General features: G+C 51.5%; 3 protein-coding genes across 8 annotated transcripts; 1 reads left to right on the top strand and 2 right to left on the bottom strand.

Annotated features, from left to right (window-relative positions):
- Window positions 1–1,332: 1,332 nt before the first annotated feature.
- On the top strand, window positions 1,333–9,824 carry ZC3H12A (zinc finger CCCH-type containing 12A). Its single transcript, XM_079325595.1, has 6 exons — window positions 1,333–1,402; window positions 1,510–1,944; window positions 4,722–4,861; window positions 5,324–5,558; window positions 6,849–6,955; window positions 7,060–9,824. The coding sequence occupies exons 2-6, from the start codon at window positions 1,553–1,555 to the stop codon at window positions 8,031–8,033; spliced, it is 1,848 nt and encodes a 615-aa protein (XP_079181721.1). The 5' UTR covers window positions 1,333–1,402; window positions 1,510–1,552; the 3' UTR covers window positions 8,034–9,824.
- Window positions 9,825–13,424: 3,600 nt separating this feature from the next.
- LOC306811681 (uncharacterized protein) lies at window positions 13,425–16,036 on the bottom strand. Its single transcript, XM_079325611.1, has 7 exons — window positions 15,320–16,036; window positions 14,647–14,777; window positions 14,409–14,465; window positions 14,181–14,268; window positions 13,947–14,104; window positions 13,784–13,883; window positions 13,425–13,575 (listed from the first exon to the last, which is right to left on the bottom strand). The coding sequence occupies exons 2-7, from the start codon at window positions 14,770–14,772 to the stop codon at window positions 13,505–13,507; spliced, it is 600 nt and encodes a 199-aa protein (XP_079181737.1). The 5' UTR covers window positions 14,773–14,777; window positions 15,320–16,036; the 3' UTR covers window positions 13,425–13,504.
- Window positions 16,037–16,945: 909 nt separating this feature from the next.
- MEAF6 (MYST/Esa1 associated factor 6) lies at window positions 16,946–23,525 on the bottom strand. 6 transcript variants are annotated; one of them, XR_013776711.1, is made up of 9 exons: window positions 23,406–23,525; window positions 23,177–23,292; window positions 23,005–23,092; window positions 22,370–22,415; window positions 21,662–21,854; window positions 18,957–18,986; window positions 18,796–18,853; window positions 18,166–18,199; window positions 16,946–17,705 (listed from the first exon to the last, which is right to left on the bottom strand). XR_013776711.1 is itself a non-coding variant. In XM_079325607.1 (8 exons), exons 1-8 carry the CDS (start codon window positions 23,499–23,501, stop codon window positions 17,697–17,699), a joined length of 612 nt encoding a protein of 203 aa, XP_079181733.1. In that variant the 5' UTR covers window positions 23,502–23,525; the 3' UTR covers window positions 16,946–17,696. The 6 variants fall into 6 exon arrangements, 3 of the variants coding, with proteins under 3 accessions (XP_079181733.1, XP_079181734.1, XP_079181735.1); XR_013776710.1 differs by lacking the exon at window positions 18,796–18,853 and having other exon boundaries at window positions 18,957–20,655; XR_013776712.1 differs by lacking the exon at window positions 18,957–18,986.
- Between the last annotated feature and the right edge of the window lie 1,717 nt (window positions 23,526–25,242).

The raw sequence follows: 25,242 nt of genomic DNA, 5'->3' as shown, positions 1-25,242 counted from the left end.
GGAGCTCTGAGGTGTGGTTGACATGTGACTCCCTCTGACTTTTCGGGTGGAGAAGCCAACAGCCTCCCTCTCTGCTGGCTTCTCTTTCACCAAATTAGAGCCATGAGGCTGCTGTCACTGCTTTGCATAAACCAGGAGATTCAGATTTGTGCCTCTTCCTTGGGGTATGTCCCATAGGAAGTACATATGTGGCCATACTTTCTGGTGCAATAGACTCTAGCCTGGAAGCAAAAGCACACAAACAATGCTAAATTCATGCTGACTGGAGTAGATTCCAAGGGAAAGAAGTGTTGGGAAAGCACCTACTTAAGAACTGAGTAAGGATTATCTCTGATCTGAATCTCACTGTGTGTGTGTTACTGTTGAGCACACAGTGTGGTTACAGACACGGCCAGAGACAAGGAAAAATGATTGTTTCGGGGTAACCACAAGGAAGATGAATGCAAATGTATTCCTGTAACTGGGAGAGTTCCTTGCTCCTGAGTTGGGCTCTGGTACATGGCCTCGGGGAAGCAAATTTGCAACCACCTTCATTAAATTGTTTAGGCATGATTAATCAGAAGTCAGAGATGTGAAGTTTTTGAACGTTTCACAATGCAGATTTTAACCCCTGCAGCTCCACACAGTCCGCAGGTGCTGTTTAGGTGATTCATAGTTATGGGTGGGTGACAGCTGTTCCCTGCCAGCCTCTATCTCCTCTGAACTGTTGATAATCCACCACTGGCTGAACCACGGCTGCCTGCATCACCGGGATCCAGGCGGCACAGGGGACAGGTGTCAGTCTGTCCCTGTCTGTGTGGAGGGGACAGCAAAGGAGCACCAGGATCCAGGTGAATCCAGGTGGAACAAGGGACAGGCGTCAGTCAGTCTGTCCCTGTCTGTGTGACAGGGACAGCACAGGAGAAGCAGAATCCAGGCGAATCCAAATGGCACAAGGGACGCGTGTCAGTCAGTCTGTCCCTGTCTGTGTGGCAGGGACAGCACAGGAACATCGGGACAGGATCCAGGTGAATCCAGGTGGCACAGGGGACAGGTGTCAGTCAGTCTGTCCCTGTCCGTGTGGAGGGGACAGCATAGGAGCACCGGGATCCAGGCGGCACAAGGGACGCGTGTCAGTCAGCCTGCCCTGTCTGTGTGGCAGGGATAGCACAGGAGCACCGGGATCCAGGCGGCACAAGGGACGCGTGTCAGTCAGCCTGTCCCCGCGTCATTCCTGCCCGTACACCGATGGAGGACAGTCCCGTGTCACCTAGGGCCGTGCAGCGCTCCACCCCAACATGCCGCTCCACCCCTCGCTCTGCCCTTCCGCCCGGCGCCGCTCTCGCTATAAATGGGCGGCCGCCGCCCGCCCTGCTCCGGCCCCATGGAGAGGCAGCGGCGGCCCGGCGGCGGCAGCGGCCCGGTGAGCGCGGGGGGCTCTGCCCGGAGCGGGGGGCTCGGCTCGGCCCGCTGAGCGCGGGGGGCTCGGCCGGGCCGCGGGAGCGCTGCTAACCCCGCTGTCGCCCGCAGGTCCCGGCGGCGAGCGGAGGCCGCGGGTGCCCCGTCGGGAGCCATGAGCGCGGGCAGCGTCGCCCCGGGCCGGCCTGAGGCGCTGGCCCGGCCCGCAGCGGGGATGAGCGGCACCGAGAGCCCCGAGCGGCCCGGCGACGGCCCCGAGCTGCAGCTCAAGGTGGATTTTTTCCGCAAGCTCGGCTACTCCTCGGAGGAGATCCTCGTGGTGCTGCAGAAGCTGGGCCTGGGCGCCGACACCAACACGGTGCTGGGGGAGCTGGTGAAGCACGGCCCGGCCGAGCGGGACGGGCCCGAGGCGCCGCCCGAGCCCGGCGAGGCCCCGCTGGTCCCTCGGGGCGGCGCCGCCAACAAACCCCCCGCGCCCGGCCCCGAGGAGACGGAGAGCGACAACCTGAAGCCCATCGTCATCGATGGCAGCAACGTGGCCATGAGGTGTGTGCGGGTGGGCGCGGGGCTGTGGCCGTGCGAGTCCGGCACGGAAAAAGCGCTGAAAGCAGCGCTGCTGGCTGCTCGAATTGTTGTTTTCCCCAACAACCTGTGCGGGTCTGTCTTGGCACCGGTCACGGGGCGATGATGAGGGCAGCAGTGTTTCCTTTCAAACAGGAATTTCCTCCTGTGCTTTAGAGCTGAGGGGATAACTGGAGAGACGTTGTCCTCTCAGCTAGTGGCTTTGTGTAAGTTTCCGTGGCAGGAAGTTGCTCAATAAATAATTATAGGGTTAATTAGAGGAGGCTTTGCAATATTGGTGACTTGTCTCCAAATTGTGCCTCTTGTGTTTTGGTGAATTTCGGTACAAGGTAGAGAACAATGAGATGTCACAGGTGTCATCAAGGCAGGGCTGTGGCTCATCCTCAGCATTTCATGTGTCCCAGTGCTGCTGGAGCAGATCCTGTTGGACACTGTGGCCAGAGCCCCCAATATCCATGAAGCTTCCAGAATCTCAGGGCTGAATATTTATTGGTGTGGTGCCAGTTTTCACCCTGGCTTTTGCTCCCACGATGGTGAGCATTACTTACCCTCACCCCAGCAATATGTGTTCCCCTCCTCTGCACAGCAAGGATTCTGGGCTCTTGAAATTTAACACGCCAGTTTCTGAACTGAGTTTTGAAAGCTTTTTTTATGTTGCAGCTCAGAAGCTGTCTCCTTTGTTGTTTATGTTTGTTTATGCAGATTTTATAAAAAATAACCCTGGGTGCAGGTGGAGCTGCTGTGAGTTGCAGTAGGTTTGTCTGAGGTGAAAGTGCTGCGTGGAGGTTTGTTTGCAGGTGTGGTTTTTGCCAAGCCCTGGCTGACAGTTCTGAGAACAGAACTGAAAAAGATGAGGCACAGGCAAATGAGGAATGGTGGTGGCAGTGGCACAGGGCTGGAGAGTGAAATCTGTGCCTGGTGTCCCTGAAGAGAGCCTGTTCCAGTTCCTACCCTCTCTGGAGCACTGTTGGCTGTTGTGAGCCCTGGCTGATAAGTGACTCTGGCAGCAAAGTTTGCCTTGGTCAGTGCTTGGACTCTAACAGCAGGACTAGCTGTTTGTTAATGAGGAGCCTCTTATGGTGAAAGCCACCCCAAAATGCAGAGGGGAAAGCACAGCAGCTGTGAGTCAGGGCAGGCCAGAGCACAGGGTCTGACACAAGAGAAGCAGTCTGTTTTTTTTAAGCAATTTGCTAGAAGGGGAATTCCATTCTGAAACTTCCTGTATTGATGGTGTGATGTTCCCTGTTGATTCATTTGCCGTGTGCACAGCGGCCTCCCTCAACAGCACTTGACAAACTTATGCAAATCATAGTGGAAATTAGCTTTTACTTCCTTCTAAGGGAATTTTTCTTTGGCTGCTGCCAGATCAGATCAGCCCAATTAGTTGCCCTCTGGAGGTTTGAGGTTGGTAGCAGGACTCAAAAAATAAAGATCAACCAACAACTCAAAACAAACACCAGAAAAGGATTTGGTTTTCACATTTATCTCTAAAAATTTGTTGTAACCTCTGCCTGGTTACTTATAACTAAATCCATCTGATACTGCAGAAAACTTTTAAAGCATCTTCTAATGGTGATTGCCAGCCTTCTGTAATTTAGGATTCTTATTGGAGGTATGTTAGGGGTCTCTTTAGGTGTTATTTCCATTGCCAGGTGTTTAGTTCTTCTAGAATAAATACTTTTGTATAGCTCTTCAACTTTGTTTGGAGTTTCAAAGAAAGGGTGAGGCCAGGAGGGGAAGTGAAACTTGTCTGTAGTGGTGCTGCAGGAGTGGCTCTGGTGAGGGGCTGCTGGGGGGTGGTGGGAGCTGAAATGTCATTCAGGTGCAGGTGGAAGGAGTAAGACTGGGACAGGTGGTGCCCAGGGGGAAAAAATCTTCCTGAATTTTGGTGTAGTGCATCTTCCCAGAGTGCTGCCACAGAGCCTGGGCAGTTGGATCCCCACAGTGACATATTGAGCTGGAATAGGAGTGTTGAAAGCTTGCCAAAACCACTATCAGAAGAGCTGATTGCACTGTAAATACTAGTGCTTGTAAAACAGGAGGGGTAGTTTCCTCCTAGAAGTTCTGGAAAGTTATCGATTTGACCTAATGAATAATTAAGAAGCTTTTTTCATCAGTACATGGCTTCTGACAATGTTGTCAAACTTGGTTCTCCAACTGCCATGAGCTGTTCCCTCATCCAGCACTGGTCACAGGAAGTGTTACCATTTTGTGCAAATAGTGGATGAGGTTTTGATCCATCATGGAATGAATCACCTTTCCTTGAGGTGAGAGTGCATATAAAATATCTTGTTTTCCTGAACTGATCAGAACAGGTTTACAAGCAAACCCCCAGTGGGGGTACAGTGCACCCTGGCAGGAAACAGCCTTAGCATTAGCTGTCAGAGTAGCACAAAGGGGTTTCAGGTCACATTGTGCTCTGGGCTAAAAATAACCATCAGAAGTTCCAGGGTTGAAGCAGAGGTGGTTTCAGAGCAGCTGCAACAGTTCCAGCTGCTGTCTCCCTCCCAGTGAGTATTTGGGTGTTTACTGGTATCTTGAGGTGCTGCAATGAACAGGGGTGTTGGGCAGGTCTGAGTGAGGGTGTTGTTACACAAGACAAGCATCTGTGTTTGCTGCCTGTGCTCCTCAACACTTCACTGAAGTTTGTCCTGGTTGCCAGCTCCCTTTGCTCTGTGCATTGCCTGACTGGCATGAACTGAATCATGAAGGAATTAAAGTCTTAATTTTCTCCTTTGCAGCCATGGAAATAAAGAAGTGTTCTCCTGCAGAGGTATCCTTCTGGCTGTCCAGTGGTTCTGGGACAGAGGACACAAGGATATCACAGTCTTTGTGCCATCCTGGAGGAAGGAGCAGCCCAGACCAGATGTGCTCATAACAGGTATGAAAATATGAAAACTGAAAGTAGCTTGTCAGGCTGACTGCTCTGTCACTTAGTGAGCTTGCAGAGTTCTGCCTAAGTCAGTAATTAACTTCAGAATGGAAAGTCTGAGTAGTAGGAGCTGCAATGAGCAGAACTGACCAGGAAGAATTAGTCATTAACTTCTCCCCTAAGCCAGCTTTTGCCTGGATCAGTTGGAATAATTCAGAAAACAAGGGAATAAAATACAAAAAGTTAGAGAGCAGAGTAGAATTTTATTTCTTGAATTTTTTCCTCTTGTAGGGACTTTGTATTTAAGTGGAGCATATTTAGCCAGAATTATCCAAACTTCGGGGCGCTTACAGATCAGAGCAGCGCAATCAGCAGCAGTGACCCACAGAAAACCAAAATGACCCCAACACTGAGGTTGTGGTTATCACTGAGGCTTCTGTGCAGGTAACCCTGCCATTGTGTTTTCTGCAGACCAGCACATCCTGAGGGAACTGGAGAAGAAGAAGATCGTGGTGTTCACGCCGTCGCGGCGCGTGGGCGGCAAGCGCGTGGTGTGCTACGACGATCGCTTCATCGTCAAACTGGCGCACGAGTCGGACGGCGTGGTGGTGTCCAATGACACCTACAGGGACCTGCAGAGTGAGAGGCCTGAGTGGAAGAAGTTCATCGAGGAGCGCCTGCTGATGTATTCCTTTGTTAATGACAAGTATGGCGCTGCGGGAGTTTTTAGGTTTTTTTGTGTGATGGTGGGTTTTGTGGAGGATGTTAGTGAGCTGTTGTGGTTCTTCTGGGCCTGAGAAACAAGGGCACCCTCTGCCTCAGAGCCTGAGAAACATAAACAAGAGTGAATTAAGGGGAGTGCAGCAGACTGGGGAGTATGACTTCATTACCTGAAGTTGTAATTGGACAATTAACCCCAAACAGACCAAACTTACATCTGTTTGAAAAGCTTGTGACCACCACCCATCTTGGGTGTAGCCTCTAGATAGAACTTTAATAAATACCCACTTTATTCTGGAAAGTCAGCTTTTGACTGCCCAAGGTGTATCTATTGAAGAACTTTAATAAATACCCACTTTATTCTGGAAAGTCAGCTTTTGACTGCCCAAGGTGTATCTATTGAAGGCCTTTAATAAATACCCACTTTATTCTGGAAAGTCAGCTTTTGACTGCCCAAGGTGTATCTATTGAAGGCCTTTAATAAATACCCACTTTATTCTGGAATGTCAGCTTTTGACTGCCCAAGGTGTATCTATTGAAGGCCTTTAATAAATACCCACTTTATTCTGGAATGTCAGCTTTTGACTGCCCAAGGTGTATCTATTGAAGAACTTTAATAAATACCCACTTTATTCTGGAAAGTCAGCTTTTGACTGCCCAAGGTGTATCTATTGAAGAACTTTAATAAATACCCACTTTATTCTGGAAAGCCAGCTTTTGACTGCCCAAGGTGTATCTATTGAAGGCCTTTAATCAGTACCCACTTTATTCTCCTAACTCTGGGCCTCTGTTTTAGGTAGCCCCTCCAAGCTATCATGGTCATATCTTCCTGGGCTTTTAAGAAAGATGTGTGTGAACACACTGGCTTGTTCTAATGAAGCCATAGCAAGTGATGCATGAGATGAGTAAAATGGTAGTGAAGAAATAAAGAAAAGCTGTAGAATGCAAAGGCAAAAGAGGTTGGTGGCATCTCAGTAGTTGCTCCTAATTTGGAGTTAGGAGCTCCAAGGTGAGCTTCAGGATGCAATTTCCTCACAGGACAATTGTTAGCAGGCTCAGCAGCAGGTGTTAATCCTGGTCAACAACCCTTTTGTGCCTGAAGGGAAGCATTTTGTGCTGCTATGGACTAGGTAGCAGGAGGGTTATCTCCTCAGGAAATGAGAGAGCTTTGTAAAGCTCACATAGCTTTCATCTTCAGTGAAATAAGAGGCTTTGAGAGGAAACCAAACCTCAACTCAAAGTGAACTCCTTCTGACTGAGATTTCTTTTTCTGTAGGTTTATGCCTCCAGATGATCCCTTAGGGCGTCATGGCCCCAGCCTGGATAACTTCCTCAGGAAGAAACCTGTAGTTCCAGAACACAAGAAACAGCAGTGCCCTTATGGTAAGATCTGCCTTATTTATGTGAAGAACAAGGTGTCTGTGCAAGTGTCATTCATAATCTAGTCAAATCCAGCTGCTCATTCCATGCTCTGGCTTTTCTTACAGGGAAAAAATGCACTTATGGAATTAAGTGTAAGTTCTACCATCCTGAAAGGATCAACCAGCCCCAGCGCTCGTTAGCTGATGAGCTCCGTGCCAATGCAAGGCTGTCTCCAACCAGAAGCAGCAGTGCCAAGGAGGAGAAAAAGGGGAAACGAGGCTCCCAGGCAGAGCTCTTGTGCTCTGTGCCCACTGAGAGTGACAAAAGCTCTTTACAGAAGGTCTCTGCAGAGAGGAAGAGCTTGGCCCACAAAGGCAAGGCCAGTGATGTGCTTCAGGCCAAGGGCTGTGTGCCAGGCAGTGTTTCCCCTGACAGGTACCAGCAGCCTCCCATGGACTCTCTGTCCTACATCTCTCAGGAGCATCTCGACTCGGGCATTGGCTCTCTGGAGAACCAGCTGTCTGACATGTGGCCTCACAGATGTGCCAGTCACTGTGACCATGCCCATGCAGAGCAGGTGGCTGTCTGCACCTGTGGCAGGCAGAGATCTGTCTACCCACATTCCCCCAGCTTGGAGCAGAACGGTCTGGTCTCTTACAAGCATGCATCCCATAAATCCTCCTCCTCTGGTGCTAGCTTCTTGCAGTACAGCCCTGAGATGTCTCACTCAGGAGCACCCCACTCTTTCTCAGGCTATGGGGTGCCTGTGCATGCAGGTGCAGCAGGGCAGTACAGCCTGCCTGGTGAGTTCAGTGCTGCCCTGCCCCGCTCCAGGGAGTTCTGGTCTGAGCCGTACCCGCTGCCACAGGTGAGATCCCAGGGTGTGCAGAGAGCCCCAGGCCCAGCCTATGGGGACTCGGGGCCCTGGGCTGGCTCAGAGCAGTTTGCTGAGGAGAGGGCCAGCGTGCATGTCAAGCTCTGTGGCATCTTCCACCCTCACCTGGTGGATGCTGTGATGAGCCGCTTCCCCCGGCTGCTGGACCCCCAGAGGCTGGCAGCAGAGATCCTCACCTACAAGGCCCAGAACCCAGGCATGTGAGGCAGCTGCCAAGGGCAGCCAGGCATTGGGAGAGCTTGAGGGGCTGGTTTTGCCTCTGCTGCTGCCACAGATGCCTTCTTAGTGTTCCTGATTCCTTTGGAAGTACTGAGCTCCAGCTGGAGGCTGGATGCCAGATGTGCACAGATGTGCTGTGCTTACAGCAGATTCTGCTCCAGCTATGACTGCATGCCTGTGGGAGAGGTGAGAGCACCCCAGCATCACACCTTCCCCAGGGGCTGCTAAGCAGGAAGGGAGGCTGCAGCTCTAGAGCACTGTTCCTTCAGGGTTCATGGGAGTCTGGCACACCCTGAGCTCCTGCAGTTGTCCTGCCTTTGTAGTGGCCTAAGGCTAGTTTCTGAGGACCCAAATGCCTTGTCAATGCTGTTGTTAGGTCCTGACTAAGCCTCTTTACTAAATCCCACCATTGAGATCTGTGGCAAATGTTGGGTTATTAATGTAATCTGAAGCTGGATTTAGCTGACTGGTTTTACTGGTGTACTTCTTGAATGATGTTTTCCACACCCCTCCCACATCAGCTTATCTTCCTGAGGTGAGGTAATCGTGCCACATGGACCACAAGTGCTCAGTGAGCTGCTCAGCTGCCAGGAGCTCAGTCCTTGCTCAGGAGGAGTAGCTGGACACAGCTCCAGATCTGAGTTGTGTGTTGGGCAAGTGCTGCCAACTGCAGTGTCACAGCAGGTGGGTGAGCTGAACATCTGTGAGTGCTGCTCTGGAGCTGTCCCTGTCCCAGGCTGGCTCTGTGCAGCACTGACAAGGGTTTATTTTGTGCCTTTTGCCTTCAAACAGCAATAGAACAGCTGCAGTCACATCTGGACTGCTGCCAGGGGCCTTCTTGACGAGTCTTTAATATTTTGTGCTGTAAAGCTGTTGCTTCATCTTCTTTCTCACCAATATTCCCCTGTCCTTTGGCTGTGCCCAACTAAAGCAGCATCCAGAATTGTAGAATAAGACTTATTTGGCAAGACTGTTCCTATTCTACTTCCTCTTACTCTGTAAGACACCTTCTATTTTAGGTACTGTAAGAGATTTTAAATATGCAAACCCAATTGCTGTAGTAATTGCTTCTGGCCATGGAATTTTGCTGTGCAAGGGATGCAGAAGTGTTCCTGGCACTTGCAGGCCAGAAGCAGTTGATTTGTTGATACACATTGTATCTGTGTGTGTTGTTGTTTTCTAAATACAATACGCCCTTCTGTGGTTAAACCAAGGTTATTGAGTGGCAAATTGGGAAGGGGAGAGTAGAAGGCAGCTGGTCCTGAAACCCTCCTGGGAGCAGTGTTGTCTATTCCTGCTCTTCCCTCTGATGTCCAAGGAATGACCTGTCCAGACTGGCACCATGTGCCATGAGACCACAGGGACACAGAAACCTGTATACCTGGTTAATAATGATACATTACAAATTAGTAATGTTTCATGTTAGTAAGCAAAATGCTTCTTTTAAGTAACCTGAATATACTTTGCATATTTGTAAATTACAGGGAAAAAAAAGGTTTTTAATGTTATTGTTCAGCACCTTGCTGCTTGCAGTTTTAATCGATGCTGTTCTCACCTCAGCCATATGTTACTTGGTAAGGTGGGTTTGGATTTTTGGTAAAATGCTGGTATCTGCTGCCTCTCTTGCAGTGAGAAAATTAACATTTTTTACTCCCCAGCTGATACTTGCTAAAGTTTCTGTATCACTATGCAGTATAGTCTTGTACTGAATAGCCATGTGACAGCCCTGGCAAAGAAGAACTGTGTTATATAAATAAAAACTGCTGAGTTAACATATTTGGTCTCTGGTGTCTTTGTGGAGGAACAGCCAACATTTTGGTTGGCTTTCCAGGGAAGTCAGAGAAATTATCCTTCTTCCCTGGGGTTCTCTGACTTTGATCTCTGTGTGCAGTCAGGGCTGGTTATTGACAGGCTGTTAACAGAGACCAAAACATCCATGTGCCCTGGCAGATAAGGGCAGTGTCTGCTGTTTATTTGGCTTCACTGGGGTTGCTCAGTGCCTGGGGCAGGTGGGACGAGCAGCAGTGCTGCCTCCCACTCAGCAGTGTGGGTGTCACAGGAGCTAAAGCACAGCACACTCCTGGCAGTTCTGCAATCAGTGTGGACTGTTTGGCTTTAAAGGGCAATTCCACAGTACAGCCTGGAAATAAAGACAAGTTTTACCCACTTGCAGTACATCTGTGTGGAATATATGAATGGTAACATGTCCAGGTTTTGCTCTGAAGATTTGTTATGACCTGGAATTGCAGCAGGAATATTGCTCACATTGTGGTGTAAGGATCTTCCCCTCCCATCTGCTCCACTGAGCACAGCATGTTCTTATCTCGCTGGTTAAATAACTTTATGGTCTGTATTGAAACTTGTGCTCTTCATTTACCACAGGGCAATGACTCTAGTTAATCAGAAACCAGGCAAGCAAGTGCTCCCAGAGACCAGCTGCATTTCAAAACAAACCTGCAGCCTCCCAGTCTGAAATCTTTATTGACTGTGGGAGAGGAAGCCTCTGAGGACGTCACAGCAGTGACAGGGCTCATGTGGCTCTGTGTGTGTGGTGGGAGGGGATGGAGTGGTGTGTCAGGGATCTGAGCACACCTTTAGCCACGTGAGCTCTTTGCTGCTGTCTGTAATGGGATCTGTAGCTGAAAAACGCTGCAGGATTTTACAGGTGTTGCTGTAAAAGACAATAGGTATTTCTAGTTTTACAGGTTGTTGTAGAAGGGGTAAATGTTGGGTTTAGCATCTCTCAAAGCTGCACTGGGACACAATTAAAGGAACCAGTGCAGAGGTTCATTACCACAACCAGGAGAGGAAGAGCTGGAGCAGCCTGACTTTGGTTGTGATGTTTCTGCTGCAGTGACAATCCTGGGGGCACATGGAGCAGTGTGGGAGGGTCAGGCCCTAGCACAGATCTGGTTAAGTTACTCCCCCAAACTGCTGGGGCAGCCAGCAAGCCCAGCCACAATCCCACTGCTGTGCTCTGAATGTTCTCCTTCATTCACACCAAGTTCTGTGTGCCCATTTCCCAAGCTCACTGTGGTACCAGAGGTTTGGGAGATGGAAATGCTGGTTGGAACTGTTGCTGCTGCACTTTTCTCCCCTACACACTCTTCAGGGCCAGGAGTGGTGGGGCTGCCTGCCTGCACACCTTGGCTACCCTGCTGAGGCTGTTAAGGTGAGGTTTTGGGGGTGCATCAATTGACTCAGAATTTCCTGGGGCTTGAGGGTAGAGCCTGCTCTGACTGCTGGCTGTTTGTTTTGTGTTCCTGGCTGAGCCAAACTGGGTCAGATCTGTGTCTCAGCTCACTGTGCTGTTGGAGGGAAGGAGGTCACACATGGGCCTGTTGGAGGTTTCCTGTGCTCAGGGGCTTCCCAGCCCTCATCCTGTCAGCTGTGTGCCACTGCAGCCTCGTGGTGAGCTTGAGGAGAGGCTGGTTCCTCCAAGCAGGCCAGGCTGCTCTCCAGGGCTTGCTCAGCTCTCCCTGGTCCTGCTGCCCTTGCTCCCTGAACTTTCATTTGAACTCAGCTGGTTCCTCCCACTGGGGGTTTCCAGGATATGGCTAGCTCAGTTCTAACACTTTAAAGCATTTTCAGAGGCAGGAATGGGAAAGCTTCCTGTGGGGGCTGTGGGAAAGGGGATGGGGTGTGGTGATGTAGGGCAGATTCAGCATCAACCCCATGTTCCCCCAGTGCTGAGGCTGCTGGGCTGCTGCTCTCCCCATGAAGAGGAATGGATGTACAGAGCATGGCAGCAGCTCTGCACCCTGTATCCAAACTGCTGCTGCAGCACAGCCTCCCTGTGAGCCAGGGCTGCAGGAAGCAGTCACTGTTCCATACAAGGGAAGGGAAAGGAGCTAGGGAGGAGCTGGGTGCTGCCCCAGAGCAGCAGGGGCAGGCTGGGATGGGATGGGGTGGTGATGGTGGTGCTACCTGTGCAGGTGCTGTCAGCACTTGCCCTCCAGCCAGATGCTTTTCAGTTCCCTCACACACTTTCCTAAGGGCCCTGAATACCCCAGTGCTCCCCAAGGCCAGGGGGTGCCCCTGTCTGGGGCAGCAGCAACTTGCTCAGCCCTTCTGACAAAGCCACTGGGGCTCCTGGCCAGGACTGGGAGCAGTGTTGCACAAGCTTGTTGGAGTAAATGCAGCCTCAGGTTAAGCAATAGGTCAGGAGGTTTTGGCTGAGGTGATGGCTGGAAAAATGTTTCTGTGGCCTGTGTGGTGGCTCTTGCCTTGCTGCAGGTGCTGTGGTCAGGGGCTGCTCCAGTAGGGGTGCAGAGCTGCTTGATGTCACCCTCCACCTCCCTGTGGGCTGGCTGGGGATTTCCAGCCCAAGGAAGGATTGCCACAGAGAGGAGAATGGTGGCTGCAGCAGGAGCAGGACCTTGTGACATCATTGCCTGGTGCTCCCTTGGTCTCAGCAGGGATGCTGCTGTGGTTCCTGCAGGGAAGGGGGTGCAGCATGGGGCTGGGGTTTCACTGCAGCAGGGCCCCTGCAGTAAGAGCAGCTCCTTTGCAGGACCTGGTTTACTTTGCTCTTTCTGAGCAGCACGGGGCTGTCCCACCTCCACCACACCGGGGCCAGGTGGGTGCAGGGTGAGTCAGGCTGCTGCTATTCCTGTTGCATCAGTTCCCTGCATGTGGGAGCTGCATGGGCACGTTGGGAGGACAGATCCCTGCCCATCCTGCCTGCTGCTGGAGCCTGGTCCCTGCTCTGCTTCAGCAGGAGCTCATCCTGTCCCCCCACCCCAAGGAGCTGGGGGCTGCTGCAGGGCACTGGTGCAGCTGTCCCAGCTCTGCTGGGAAAGACCAGGCAGACACAGGAGATGGAGAGCAGCTGCCTGTATTAAGAGAGGGTGCAGTCCCTGTGCTGGGCCAGGGCTGGGCACGGGGCAGCCCCTCAGCCCAGCTCCCTGTGGGGCTGCTGCTCCCAGCCCCAGCTGTTCTGGCCAGCCAGGCCTGAGGAGCTGCTTGCCCTTGGCCACAGTCTCAAGGAGCTGCCCAGGGTTGCAACATGTGCAGGAGCAGCTCATTAGAGGATGGATGTGGTCAATCAGGAAGTCAGTGGGTGAGTTTTGCAATCTGTCGCCCCAGTGCAAGGTGAATAAGCCAGTACTGACCAGACTCCTTGTTCCTGGAACCTCCCAACAAGCAGCAGAGCAGGAGGATGCAGCTCTGTGGGATTCATCAGAGCCAGCCTCTGTGGGGCACAGAAACCCAGGGGCAGGGAGGGCTGTGACGTGTCCTGGGGCAGACCCAGGGCCAGTGGCTTGTCCTGACCTGCCTCCAGCTGTCCCTGCTCCTGGGAAATGGCTGCAGTTCTGCTGGATTGGGCTGGGCCCAGCAGCCCCAAGGGATGGAGGGATCCAGCTGGGACTGCAGCAGCCTGGCTGTGTCCTGCAGGGCCTGGGCAGGAGGAATGTGTGGATCCTTCCTGAGCTGCTGAGGCCTTGCTCACACCTTCACTTACTTTTTCTGCCATCAGGCTGGATGGAGCCACGTGTTTGCCGAGGTGCCTCCATCCACTGGTGTCCTTAAAAATAGCAAAGGAGAGAGGGGGGGGGCACCATTGGGAGCAGCCAGCCAGGCTCCTGGTGGGAACAGATGCAGAGAACTGGGAGCCTTTCCCAGCACCAGGGCAGGTGGGAGCTGCTGGATTACCCATTAGCAGAGATCAGCACACTGCCCTGACCCCAGCTCTGGCGGCAGGTCCCCCCTCCCCAGCAATTCCCAGCCCTTACCTTCTGGGCTGTCTCCCTCACTCCCACTGGCACTTTGCTCCTCTGCCTCCCCCAGCAGCTCGGGGCTGTCACCGCTCCAGTGCCAGGGCAGCTCCTGCAGCTGGAGCAGGGTGTGAGGGGGGGCTGTGGGGGGCTGTGGGGCTGGCACCCCCAGGGCACTCACCCTCTGGCGCAGGCTTTGCTGCTCCCGCAGCAGCTCCAGGAACCGGCTGCTCCACAGGAGCTTCTCAGCCCCCAGCTCGGTGCAGAGGAAACGAACATCGGCCTCCAGAGCCTCCAGCCTCCCCAGCACGGCCTCGCTGGCATCGCCACGCCGCTGCCCTGGCACCACAGCTCAGCTCCTGCCACCCCCCACGGCACCTGCCGCCGCGGGGCCACCCCTGGGCCGGGTACCCACCTGTCTGTCCAGGCTGCCATGCAGAATCTGAGTCTGCTTCCTCCTCCTCCTCACTCCTCTCCAGCCTAAGGTGCAGGGCTGTGCCGAGCTGGAAGCCAACACGGACACTGGGGACTCGCAGGTCCATGGGCAGCTGAGCCCGGACGGTCCCTGGCATCAGCCCTGTGTGGGGAGCCCTCCGTGCCCCCCGGCCGGCCGTGTCCCCGGTCTGCCCCACCGAGGCTTTACCTCCTCGGTGGCCTGGAAGGCGCCATCCCAGCAGCTCTTGTAGCACAGCAGCAGCACCTGCGGGAGGGCACGGTGACACCTGCCCCGCGGAGCGCAGAGCCTGCGGCGGTGTCCCCGCGTCCCCGGGGCTCTGGGTGGGCACAACCACCCAGCGCCTTGAGCCGAGAACAGCGACGAACCCCAGCAGCGCCTCTGCCGCCTTTGGGGGTCCCTGGGGAAGGGGTTCTGTGGTACCGACCCACGTCAGGCTCCAGAGCCCCCGCAGCCCCCGAAGCGCCGTCCCGCAGAGCCACAGCAGCCAGCAGCCCCCGGCGCGGAGGAGCCGCTGCCAGCAGCGCTCGGGCGGTGCGCGCTGCCGGCCCATGGCACCTGCGGAGCGGGGAACACGGGAATGAGAGCCCGGGCTGCCCCATGGCACCTGCGGAGCGGGGAACACGGGAATGAGAGCCCGGGCTGCCCCATGGCACCTGCGGATCGGGGGGACACGGGAATGAGAGCCCGGGCTGCCCCATGGCACCTGCGGAGCGGGGAACACGGGAATGAGAGCCCGGGATGCCCCATGGCACCTGCGGATCGGGGGGACACGGGGCTCACAGCCCGGGGCTGCCCCATGGCACCTGCGGAGCGGGGAACACGGGAATGAGAGCCCGGGCTGCCCCATGGCACCTGCGGAACGGGACACGGGAATGAGAGCCCGGGCTGCCCCATGGCACCTGCGGATCGGGGGGACACGGGGCTCAGAGCCCGGGGCTGCCCCACGGCACCTGCGGATCGGGGGGACAGGGGGCTCAGAGCCCGGGGCCGCCCTCGCTCCGCACTGAGCGATGCCCAGCCTGCAGGCTCTGTCCCTCGCCATGCAGGGACCGCGGCGTGTGCGGGACCCCCGCTGCCCCTCCCCGCCGCCCCCTTACCCAGCCATGCACCGGCCGCTCCTGCCCCTCGGTGACCAGATGAACTCCTGCCTAATCCTCTTGGTGACGAGGCTGTGCGGGGATTAGCGTTTCCCTAACGCTCCACCTTTGGGGTCCATAAGCTCTTCTACACTTTTCTTTGCTCAGGATTCATCTTTCACAAGCCAAGGACTCAGGATGTATTTGTAACCACTACTTTTAAATTCAATTAGCATTCAGGTAAAGCCCGTGCAGCTCCCTCAGACCCCTGTGCCATCCGGGGGTCTTTAGTCACTCAGGCTCTTTAGGAAGTAAAACAGAAGTGTTCAGAATTCAAACAGAAGCACAACTGCTGGAGTCAGCAGGGAGCAGCTGATCCTTTGACTGCATCAAGTGTTTGCCATTTCTCTTTCTGCCCCATCAATGTGCCCCCTCAGGCTGCTGCCATCAGACACCGAGCTGGGCAGGACAGGCTGTCCCCTCCTTCGGGGACAGACACAGCCCGAGGCAGGAATGGCTGCATTTCCCCACTGTCCCTGCAGCACCCTGTGTGTCACAGGGGACACAGAGCCAGCCCTGCCACACAACCTGCCTGCACACAGCTCTGAGCAACAGCAGCTCTTTGCTGCTTCTCCAAAATGTTCTGCCCAAAAAAGTCTGACAGTTTTCCTTGATGTCAAACTGCAGCAGAGACTTCAGCCTCTGGAATCCATCCACAGCCATCCCTGCTTGGAGAAGCAACAGGGAATCAAAACCATCAGCTGACAATTCTTTAATCCAGAACTGTGGAGGATCAAGGCCCTGTACTTTATGCTGCTTCCTAGACCTTCCACTCCCCTGTACTTAAACTCTGTCACTTAAAACACAGAAGTAGGCCAGCTTTGCAGCTTGGCCTTTAAGCTGCTCTATCCTGACCCAGCCCCGTGGAGCAGCAGCCGCCAGTCCCCGAGCAGACACAGCTCCCTGCAGGATAAGCCAGCTCCCCCCGGGAACAAACACAGATCCCCTTGATCCCTTCAGACTCAGATCAGGCTCAGCCCAAAGGAGAATTCTGCTCCTGCACACTCCTGGTGCCCAGAGAGCTGAGGAAAACCCCAAAGCCCAGGGAGCAGAGGTGCAGCAGAACACGTGAACTCTGTGCTGTTCCAAGGGCTGTGCACACTCTGGGGACTCAGTGGGACCCTGACCCACAGCCCCCTTCCCACATCTCCCTCCAGCAGCAGGGGTTACACAAACACATCCCTGCACTGATAAAGAAGGCAGCTCCCCATGCTGAGTGAAGCAAAGCTCAGCTCAACAGCAACACCAAGGTTCTGACTGGCCCTCACTCCTCTGTCCTGCTCCAGAGACAATCCAGGCAGCTCATCCCTGATCTGCAAGCAATACACCCTCAGCAGCAGAACCATGGACACCCCAAACCTGCCTGGCAGCAGGATCAGCCAAACACAGCTGGGGATCAGAGCCTGGCACTCTGCAGAACATAGTTACAGCCACCCTGAGGAGAGAAAGCACCAAGTGAACCTCCCATGGGCCAGGGGACAAGCAACAGCTCCAGAGACAAAGGAGAAGAATTCCAGCAAAGCCCCCATAAAGCAGGTGGACATTAAAAAGCACCAGGAGTCAAAGTTTGGACTGAATAAACCATGAGAAGAGACGAACATGGAACTTTTATTGTTTATGTACAAATGACAGAAGTTTGTATTAAAAAGAGAGTCCACCCAAAGTCAGCAACAGCAAAGAGCTGGCTCTGAGCTCTGCCCTTCCTGCACCTAACACACTGAGGAGTATTGGGAGATGGTTGTTTAAAATGAAAGTAAGAGAAAAGGGTTAAACTACCTTCTTCCCTGCTTGAGTAAGAATAAAAAGAGCTGCTCCACAAAATGAAGAACCTTTCACTACATGAACTAAACAAAGAAACCCGAAGTCAACTTGTAACTATACACTTCAGCTTTAAAAAACGCACAACAAAACCAACAAAATAAAAACAAAAACAGAAAAAAACAAACCTGCAAAGCTAAATACCAGCAACAAAAGTAATCTAAGTCTCACAACATGGATGGGACACACTGAATCCTAGCCCAGTTCCAGTGGAAAAGGAAATGCCTCTCTGTGGGTTTGCAGGTGACAGGGGCAGCAGTATCAGTTGTTTCAGGAAGTTCCCGACCAAGGTGGAAGCACAGAACAGTCAGGAACTCAGAACTACTACAACTACTACACCACCTTTGTCTTCCTGCAACCCAGGTGATTTAAAAATGATGCAAAGTACATGGTCCAGGATTTCCTCCCCCCATCCAAGTCCCTTAGAGTGAGTCACTCCTGCTGCAGCTGCCATCCTGCTTCAGGGCTTCTCAGTGGGGAGGCACAGACCTAAATCCCAGGAGCATCAGCACTGATGGCTCTAGTAGTCCTGCAGAGAAAGGACAGCACATGCAAGGTTAACACCTTCCCACCTCTGATTCATCTCTGGAGCTGGGCAGTCTCAGTCCTCTCTCATCTCACACACCACTAGCTGCAGGCAAAACGGATCTTTTTCTTGTAGCTAAACACTGAAAAGGCTGGACCCTTCCAACCTTGAGTATCAACTCAAACCAGATGCTTTTGATGCTCCAGGTTATGACAAGGTAACAGGATGTAAAGCAGCTTTTTCCATGAGAAGCACAGGGAGTTATCTGTGATCCAGGCTCAGAACAGCCCACCTGGGCTCAGCTGCTGTCACAGCTAGGGGACAGTGCTGATCTCACACCATGACTCCTCAACCAGGACAATAAGAACTTAAATGACAGCAGCAGCAGGAGGGTTATAAAGCTTGGGAGTCAGCCAGCCCCTCCAGTGAGCAATGAAAACACACACAGAGCATGGATACTTACAGCTCTTGGCTTTTTGTTTAACTTGAGATCAATCCTGTGGTTGGAAAGACAAGAGAAATGTCCATGTCAATACCTGACCCAACACCAGAGTTACTGCACAGGGCACAGCTACACAGAGACTATGGTTAATCCATCCACTCCCAACTGGCTGAGCCAGGGCTGCTCCCAGGGTTACTGGGCATGAGAGCAGCAGAGGAGAGTGGAGTTATTATTTGCCAAAAAAGCAGATTCCATCCACTCCCAGACAGAGTTAATCAAGGAGCACAATCAATCACAGAGCACTTAGGCAGGTGAACAAGGGGAACTAGGCATGCTCTATGTTAATTTAATCTGCCAGAGGTGTAACTATGCCACAGGTAATTAGCCAAACAGTGTGACAGTTATTTACTTGGATAGAGAGAAGAGTTAGGATGACAGGGATTATATGAGCAAAGTTACTGAGTTTAGTACATTTTTCCAAAAGGAAATATCCAAGTCTATACTTATCTCCTTAAGCAGCAAAGCCAAAAGAATCAGTTTTTAAACTAAGTTTTAAAGTTAAAAAGTTTTATCTATTTAAATATGAAACAGAAAGGTAAAGAAGAGTGAAGTTAATTTACAATTTGCTGAAGTTATTAAATAAAATGTTACCTCCATCACGCTTTTCTGTTTTTAAAAAAAACTTCCCAGCCTAACCTAATATACATACCTACAATTAAACAGATAAACTAGGGGTTAGCAAGGTCTCAAAAGGCACATTGGTGTCTACACACTAACAACACAGCACAAGTACTAATTCAAGTCAAACTTACTCAAAGTCATAATCAAACATGCCAGACGGGCTGAGGGGCAGCATTTGAAAGGAAGAAAGCAATAGAAATTAATATACTAATGAATTAAATCAATTAATTGATTAGCCACCCTACAGAGATTGCTAAAAAGTAAAAATAAATAAATAATAAAGCCAGTGTTCAAACACCATCAAGTTTTTCAGATATCTTAACCAGGACTGGACACAAAAAGCACTGTGGGTTGGCAATGCAGAGTCCCCCTCCCCACTGGATTTTGGGAACAGGGGGTGTCAGCAGAGGTGGGTTTGGTTTATGGTTTAGGAGCTGGAAGAGGGGCAGCTCCCAGACCCAGAGAGGGCAGAGCTCACTCAGGGGCAGAGGAGAACCCAAGGGTTGGAAAATCCAAGTGAGGGGTAGGGAAGCAGGGTGGGATTAGGGAGCTGGGGAGGGGGCTGGGCTGCCAGGGCAAGGCAAAGCAGGTTCAGGCAGAACTTGGTGCCCAACCCTGCACTGGGCTGTGCCCCCACACCCCCAGCACTGCTGTCCCCAGCAGTGGTGGCCCAGGGACATCTGGCCAGAGATGACCAGTTTGGTGACTGCCCCAGCCCCTCTTAGAAGCCCCCAGCACAGCCTCCAGACACAGCTCTGCCCACACTGACACCAGTGGGGAATAACTGACCATGGAATCCCAATCCAGGACTGCACTGCCAAGAGGAAACAGCACTGGGCTCCCTCAAACACTTGTCAGCTGTGACAACAGGCAAGCACACAGAAAACCCCCACTCTGGCCTTGCTGTGGTGTGGCAGGGAGGGAGCAGAGGGACACTCAGCTCTGCAGCCACTCTGGGGCTCTGTGTGCACTGCAGCCAGAGCTCCCCATGCTGACCCAGCTCCCCAGGAACCCCTGAGTGCCCCTGCAAGGCCCTTCCCCAGCACCTCCCAGTCCCCCAGGAACTGGGGAGTGAAACCCAGAGTCGTGCTGGCAGATGGAGGAGCTGCTGAAGAAAGAGAAAAGCCAACATTCCTTTTTATTTGTCTCTTTTTCATGCCAGACCCCTCAGGGGACAGACCCCAGCACCTGTGGGGTTGGGGGGCCTGGAACACCCTCCATGCATGATCAGGGACTGGGTTGTTGCTGGGGTTTTTTAGCCTAAATATACTTGAGAATTGTTTGGTCTTGTCTGTCAAAATTTAGGGGATAGTCAGTAACAGCAATCACAATTTTAAAAGAGCTTTTATTACAGACAAATTGAATTATTTTTTGATCTTTTTTTAATGATCTATCCAGCTCTGCTAAGCATTACAAACAGTCAGTTCCTGCCTCACTGAGCCCCTGGGAGTGTCTGACCCTGGGAACAGAAGCTGCCACAGCTGAGCAGGGCAGGGCTCCTCTGTCCAACAGCCCAGCCTGGCAGCAGCAGCCAAAGCTGCAGAGGGGGATGTGAAGGAACCCAGAGCCACAGAAATTGTTGGGGGGCAGCTTCCCCCCAGCCCTGTCCCTAAAGTCCAGGTCATGGACTGGACCAAAGGGATTTATGTCAATTCCAGCACCTGCCCTGCACCCCACCATGTTGTTGGCCATGGTTTGTCCAGGGAGGATATTTTATAATTTGTTTGAAATGGCAGTTTTCTTAAGCTGTACTTCAGTTTTACAGGTAGTTTCTCTGGACTTGTTCACGGATGTAGTTTCTTGTGTTATTCCTGAACTTCTTCCAAATATCTACAGGCAAAAAAAGAGATTTGAACTTCTTTGGATTCCCAGCTCATGAGGAACCAAAGGGATATCCAGTCCTTTCTGACATTTGCCCAATTCAGGTTGCTGTAGGAAGGAAATTCTGACCCAAGAATTAAAGACATGCTAATGACTTAACACTTAATAAAGGCAAAAAAAGGAGTTAAGCATTTTTCAACCATTGTACCTACCTCATGTCCCCACCCCAACTGTCCCCAGCCCCCCCTTGTAAACTTTTACACTTTAAACCCTTTTTCTAATTGCATGGCAGGTCCCTTAAAGAGAAGAGCCTGTCCCTAGGCACAGCCAACAGCTCAGAGCCAGCAGACACTGGGGAGTTTTAAAAGCTGCATTATTTCTGTGAAATCCTTAGGCTCCAGCTCCAGAGGGGCACAGGGACCAGCTCATCACCCTCATTATGCCTTAGGGGCAGAGCTGGACAGCTAAATCCAACCAGAAAAGAGTTCAAGGAATCTGTTTCACTTGAATTTCAGGTCAGTTTAATAACAAACACTCTGAGGTGAAGGTGACACAGAAACTCCCCTATGCCAGCACTGAGACTTGGCTGGGATGTGAGAGCTGGAAGGGGCTGGAATGGAAATCCAGATACTGGGAGTGTCCAAAGCCCCAAAAACATTCCCATTTGTTTTCCACCCTCCTTCAAAGAAAGCACTAACATTCCTGTCCTACTGGGCTCTGCAGAAACCAAGCAGCAAGCTCAGGAGGTGCTGGAAGGAATAAGCTTTATCCTGCAGAGATGGGAGAGCTGGAGAAGCTGCCCAGAAGCACAGCTGTGCCACAGCTGGACTGAGCACCCTGTGCTGCTTGTTTAACTTCCTCACCACTTTCCCCTCCTCTTCCAAAACCAGGAAAACCACCCAATTGACCCCAGCTACATTATTCCAACGTGTTACTGGCTCCCCTCAGGCAGTAAATTCAATCCATCCCCAGCCAGCTGTCCAGGTGTGGAGAGCAGGCTGCTGGTCCCACTGACCTGTGTCTGTTTTTGTTCTTTCTCTTTTTGTGGCTGCTGTGGTGGCTCCCAGAGGAGGTGGAGGAAGCAGCTTTCTGGGGCTTCACACCCTGCATGGAGCCATCCAGCTCTTCAGCATCCTCCTGGTTGGGCTCATTCTCCTGGTTGTGGAAGTCTGGAGAAGTGTCACTCTCTGTGCCACTGCCTGGCTCCCCTAGAGCAGGACAAACCCAGGTGAGCTCCTGGCTGCCCTGGCACAGCCCTGAGTGGGAGAAAAACCCCAGAGCAGCAGCAGAGACACCTGAGCCCTGCAGCACCAGCAGCTGAATCACAGAACCTGGGAAACAACTCTGCAGGATGGACAAGAAGCTGCTGCTCAGCACTGAGGAACCACTTCCTATTTGGTGCTGAACACAAAAATATTCAATATTCTAGAGGTGAGTGGTGCCTCCTCACATCTCCTGTGACACATCTACAGTGATGCAGTGCTTCAGCTCATCCAGCCTCTTCCTCCAAAGAGCACCAAACCAATTTCCATCCCTTCCACAAACAACATACTCCTGCTGAGTGTGGAAGGAACTTGGGAAGCCAACAGCCAGGAGCAGCCCAAGGGCAGCAGACACAGGGACTGGGAGCTCTCAGCCCAGATCTGAGAGGCTGAGACAGGGCTGAATGGTGGGGAGGGTGAAATTCTTCCCAAATTCAGAGAAAAATGACAAAGAGACTTACGCTTCTCAATGAGCTGGTCCTGGACTCCAGCTAATGCACTGACAGCCTGGAAAACCAAACAGGATGTCACAGGAGGCAGGGATTCAATCCCCAATGCTCAAAGCATGGAGCAGGTCACACACACATCTCACTCTGAAGTGTCTGTGGCTGCATGTGGCACTGGGGGTCTGGGGGAGAGGCAAAGCCAGGGGACAGCAGGGACAGCAGTGACAGGAGGGACAGCAGGGACAGCAGGGACAGCAGTGACAGGAGGGACAGCAGGGACAGCAGGGACAGGCATCCACCCACCCCCAGGCACCGGGGAAAGAGGCTCTGGAAGAGGATGCAGGGTGGGATGGGGATGCTTAGAACAGAGAACCAGGGCAGGGCATCAAATAGGGAAGTCATTCTGCAAGTGACCACAACAGGACTGAGGCAGCAAGGGACAGGGATGGGATGGGGATAAAACAGGAACAGGAATGGAGACAGGGAAGGGATGGAATGGGGATAAAACAGGAATAGGAATGGAGACAGGGATGGGATAGGGATAAAACAGGAACAGGAATGGAGACAGGGATGGGATGGGGATAAAACAGGAAGAGGAATGGAGACAGGGATGAGGACAGGGCTCATCCCAGCCGTGCCATGGCACTCACCGCTGCTGAGGTGACCGAGGACTTGCTGAAGAGCCTCTCGGCCTCCTTGAACTTGCGGTTCCTGCGGTCGTTTTTGCTGTTGGAGTTCCTGAAATAGAGAGAGGCGCGATGGCGGGGCCGGGCGGGCGGGGGTGAGGGGCGCGGGCAGGGGGGCAGCGCCCGCAGCACTCACTTCTGGTTGGTGAGATAGCGATCCCAGCCGCGGATGATGTTCCCGTACATCTGCGTGTCCTCCAGGTAGCTGCCCTCGAAGGCGTAGATCTGCCGCTCCAGGTTAGCCAGCGTCTCCTGCCGGGAACACCGCGGCGCATGGAGCAGGCCGGGCCGCGCCGCCGCCTCAGCCGCTGCCTCAGCCGCTCCGCCGCCCCCCGCCCCGCACCCGGCCCGTCCCCGGCGCTCACCGCCAGCTCCTGTTTGCGTTTCACCAGCTCGGCCAGCTCGCGGCGGGTGTCGGGGATCTGCGGGGGCCCGCCGGCCTTGGCGTGCAGCGCGGCCATGGCGGCGCGGCCTGCGCGGGGCGGGACCGGGCGGGAGCGGCCGCTGGGGGCGCTGCAGAGCGGCGGGCGGGACCGGGCGGGAGCGGCCGCTGGGGGCGCTGCAGAGCGGCGGGCGGGACCGGGCGGGGCCGGAAATATTCACACATTTTAATGGTTGTAATTAAATATTCCCAGATTTTATGGCTTTAATTAAATATTCCAAAATTTTAACGGCTTTAATGAAATATTCCGAGATTTTAACGGCTTTAATTGAATATTCCGTGATTTTAACGGCTTTAATGAAATATTCCGAGATTTTACCGGCTTTAATAATGTAAATATTCCGAGATTTTACCGGTTTTAATTAAATATTCCGAGATTTTAACGGCTTTAATTGAATATTCCGTGATTTTAACGGCTTTAATTAAATATTCCGTGATTTTAACGGCTTTAATGAAATATTCCGAGATTTTAACGGCTTTAATTGAATATTCCGTGATTTTAACGGCTTTAATGAAATATTCCGAGATTTTACCGGCTTTAATAATGTAAATATTCCAAGATTTTACCGGTTTTAATTAAATATTCCGAGATTTTAACGGCTTTAATTGAATATTCCGTGATTTTAACGGCTTTAATTAAATATTCCGTGATTTTAACGGCTTTAATGAAATATTCTGAGATTTTAACGGCTTTAATTGAATATTCCGTGATTTTAACGGCTTTAATGAAATATTCCGAGATTTTACCGGCTTTAATAATGTAAATATTCCGAGATTTTACCGGTTTTAATTAAATATTCCGAGATTTTAACGGCTTTAATTAAATATTCCGATATTTTAACGGCTTTAATGAAATATTCCGAGATTTTACCGGCATAAATAATGTAAATATTCCGAGATTTTACCGGTTTTAATTAAATATTCCGAGATTTTAACGGCTTTAATTAAATATTCCGATATTTTAACGGCTTTAATTAAATATTCCGTGATTTTAACGGCTTTAATTAAATATTCCGAGATTTTACCAGCAAAAATAATGTAAATATTCCGTGATTCTATCGGCTTTAATTACATATTCCGTGATTTTAACGGCCTCAGGAATTGAAATATTCCGTGACTTTACCGGCTTTAATAATTTAAATATTCCGTGATTTTACCGGCCTCAGGAATCGAAATATTCTGTGATTTTACCGGCTTTATTTAAATATTCTGTGATTTTACCAGCATAAATAATGTAAATATTCCAAGATGTTAACAGTTTTAATTAAATATTCCGTGATTTTAATGGTTTTAATTAAATATTCCGAGATTTTACCAGCATAAATAATATAAATATTCCGTGACTTTACCGTCTTAAATAATTTAAATATTCCAAGATTTTACCGGCCTCAGGAATTTAAATATTCCGAGATTTTACCGGCTTTAATAATTTAAATATTCCGTGATTTTACCAGCCTCAATAATTCAAATATTCTGTGATTTTACTGGCCTTAATAACTGTGATATTCCATGATTCTGTGGTCTTTGAAATTTCCCTTTGAAATGAATGAGGGATTTGTCTTTAGAAACAGTGAGTCTGCCAGTAGATAAAACAAGAACTGAGAAATAAAAAAACAATGGGAAGGATTCCACTGATTGAAAAACAGAATCTTTACAGATCTACTGTATTGTCTGCTGATAAATAAAATTGGATACTGAGAGATGAAAGAAACAATGGGAAAAACTATAAATTCCATAGAAATTCCACTGATTGACACAAG

Source organism: Erithacus rubecula (genome assembly GCF_903797595.1).
Source record: "Erithacus rubecula genome assembly, chromosome: 23".
Classification (NCBI taxonomy): domain Eukaryota; kingdom Metazoa; phylum Chordata; class Aves; order Passeriformes; family Muscicapidae; genus Erithacus; species Erithacus rubecula.
Note: the sequence above shows the minus strand (reverse complement) of the source record. Positions and strands in the feature narration are given on the sequence as shown.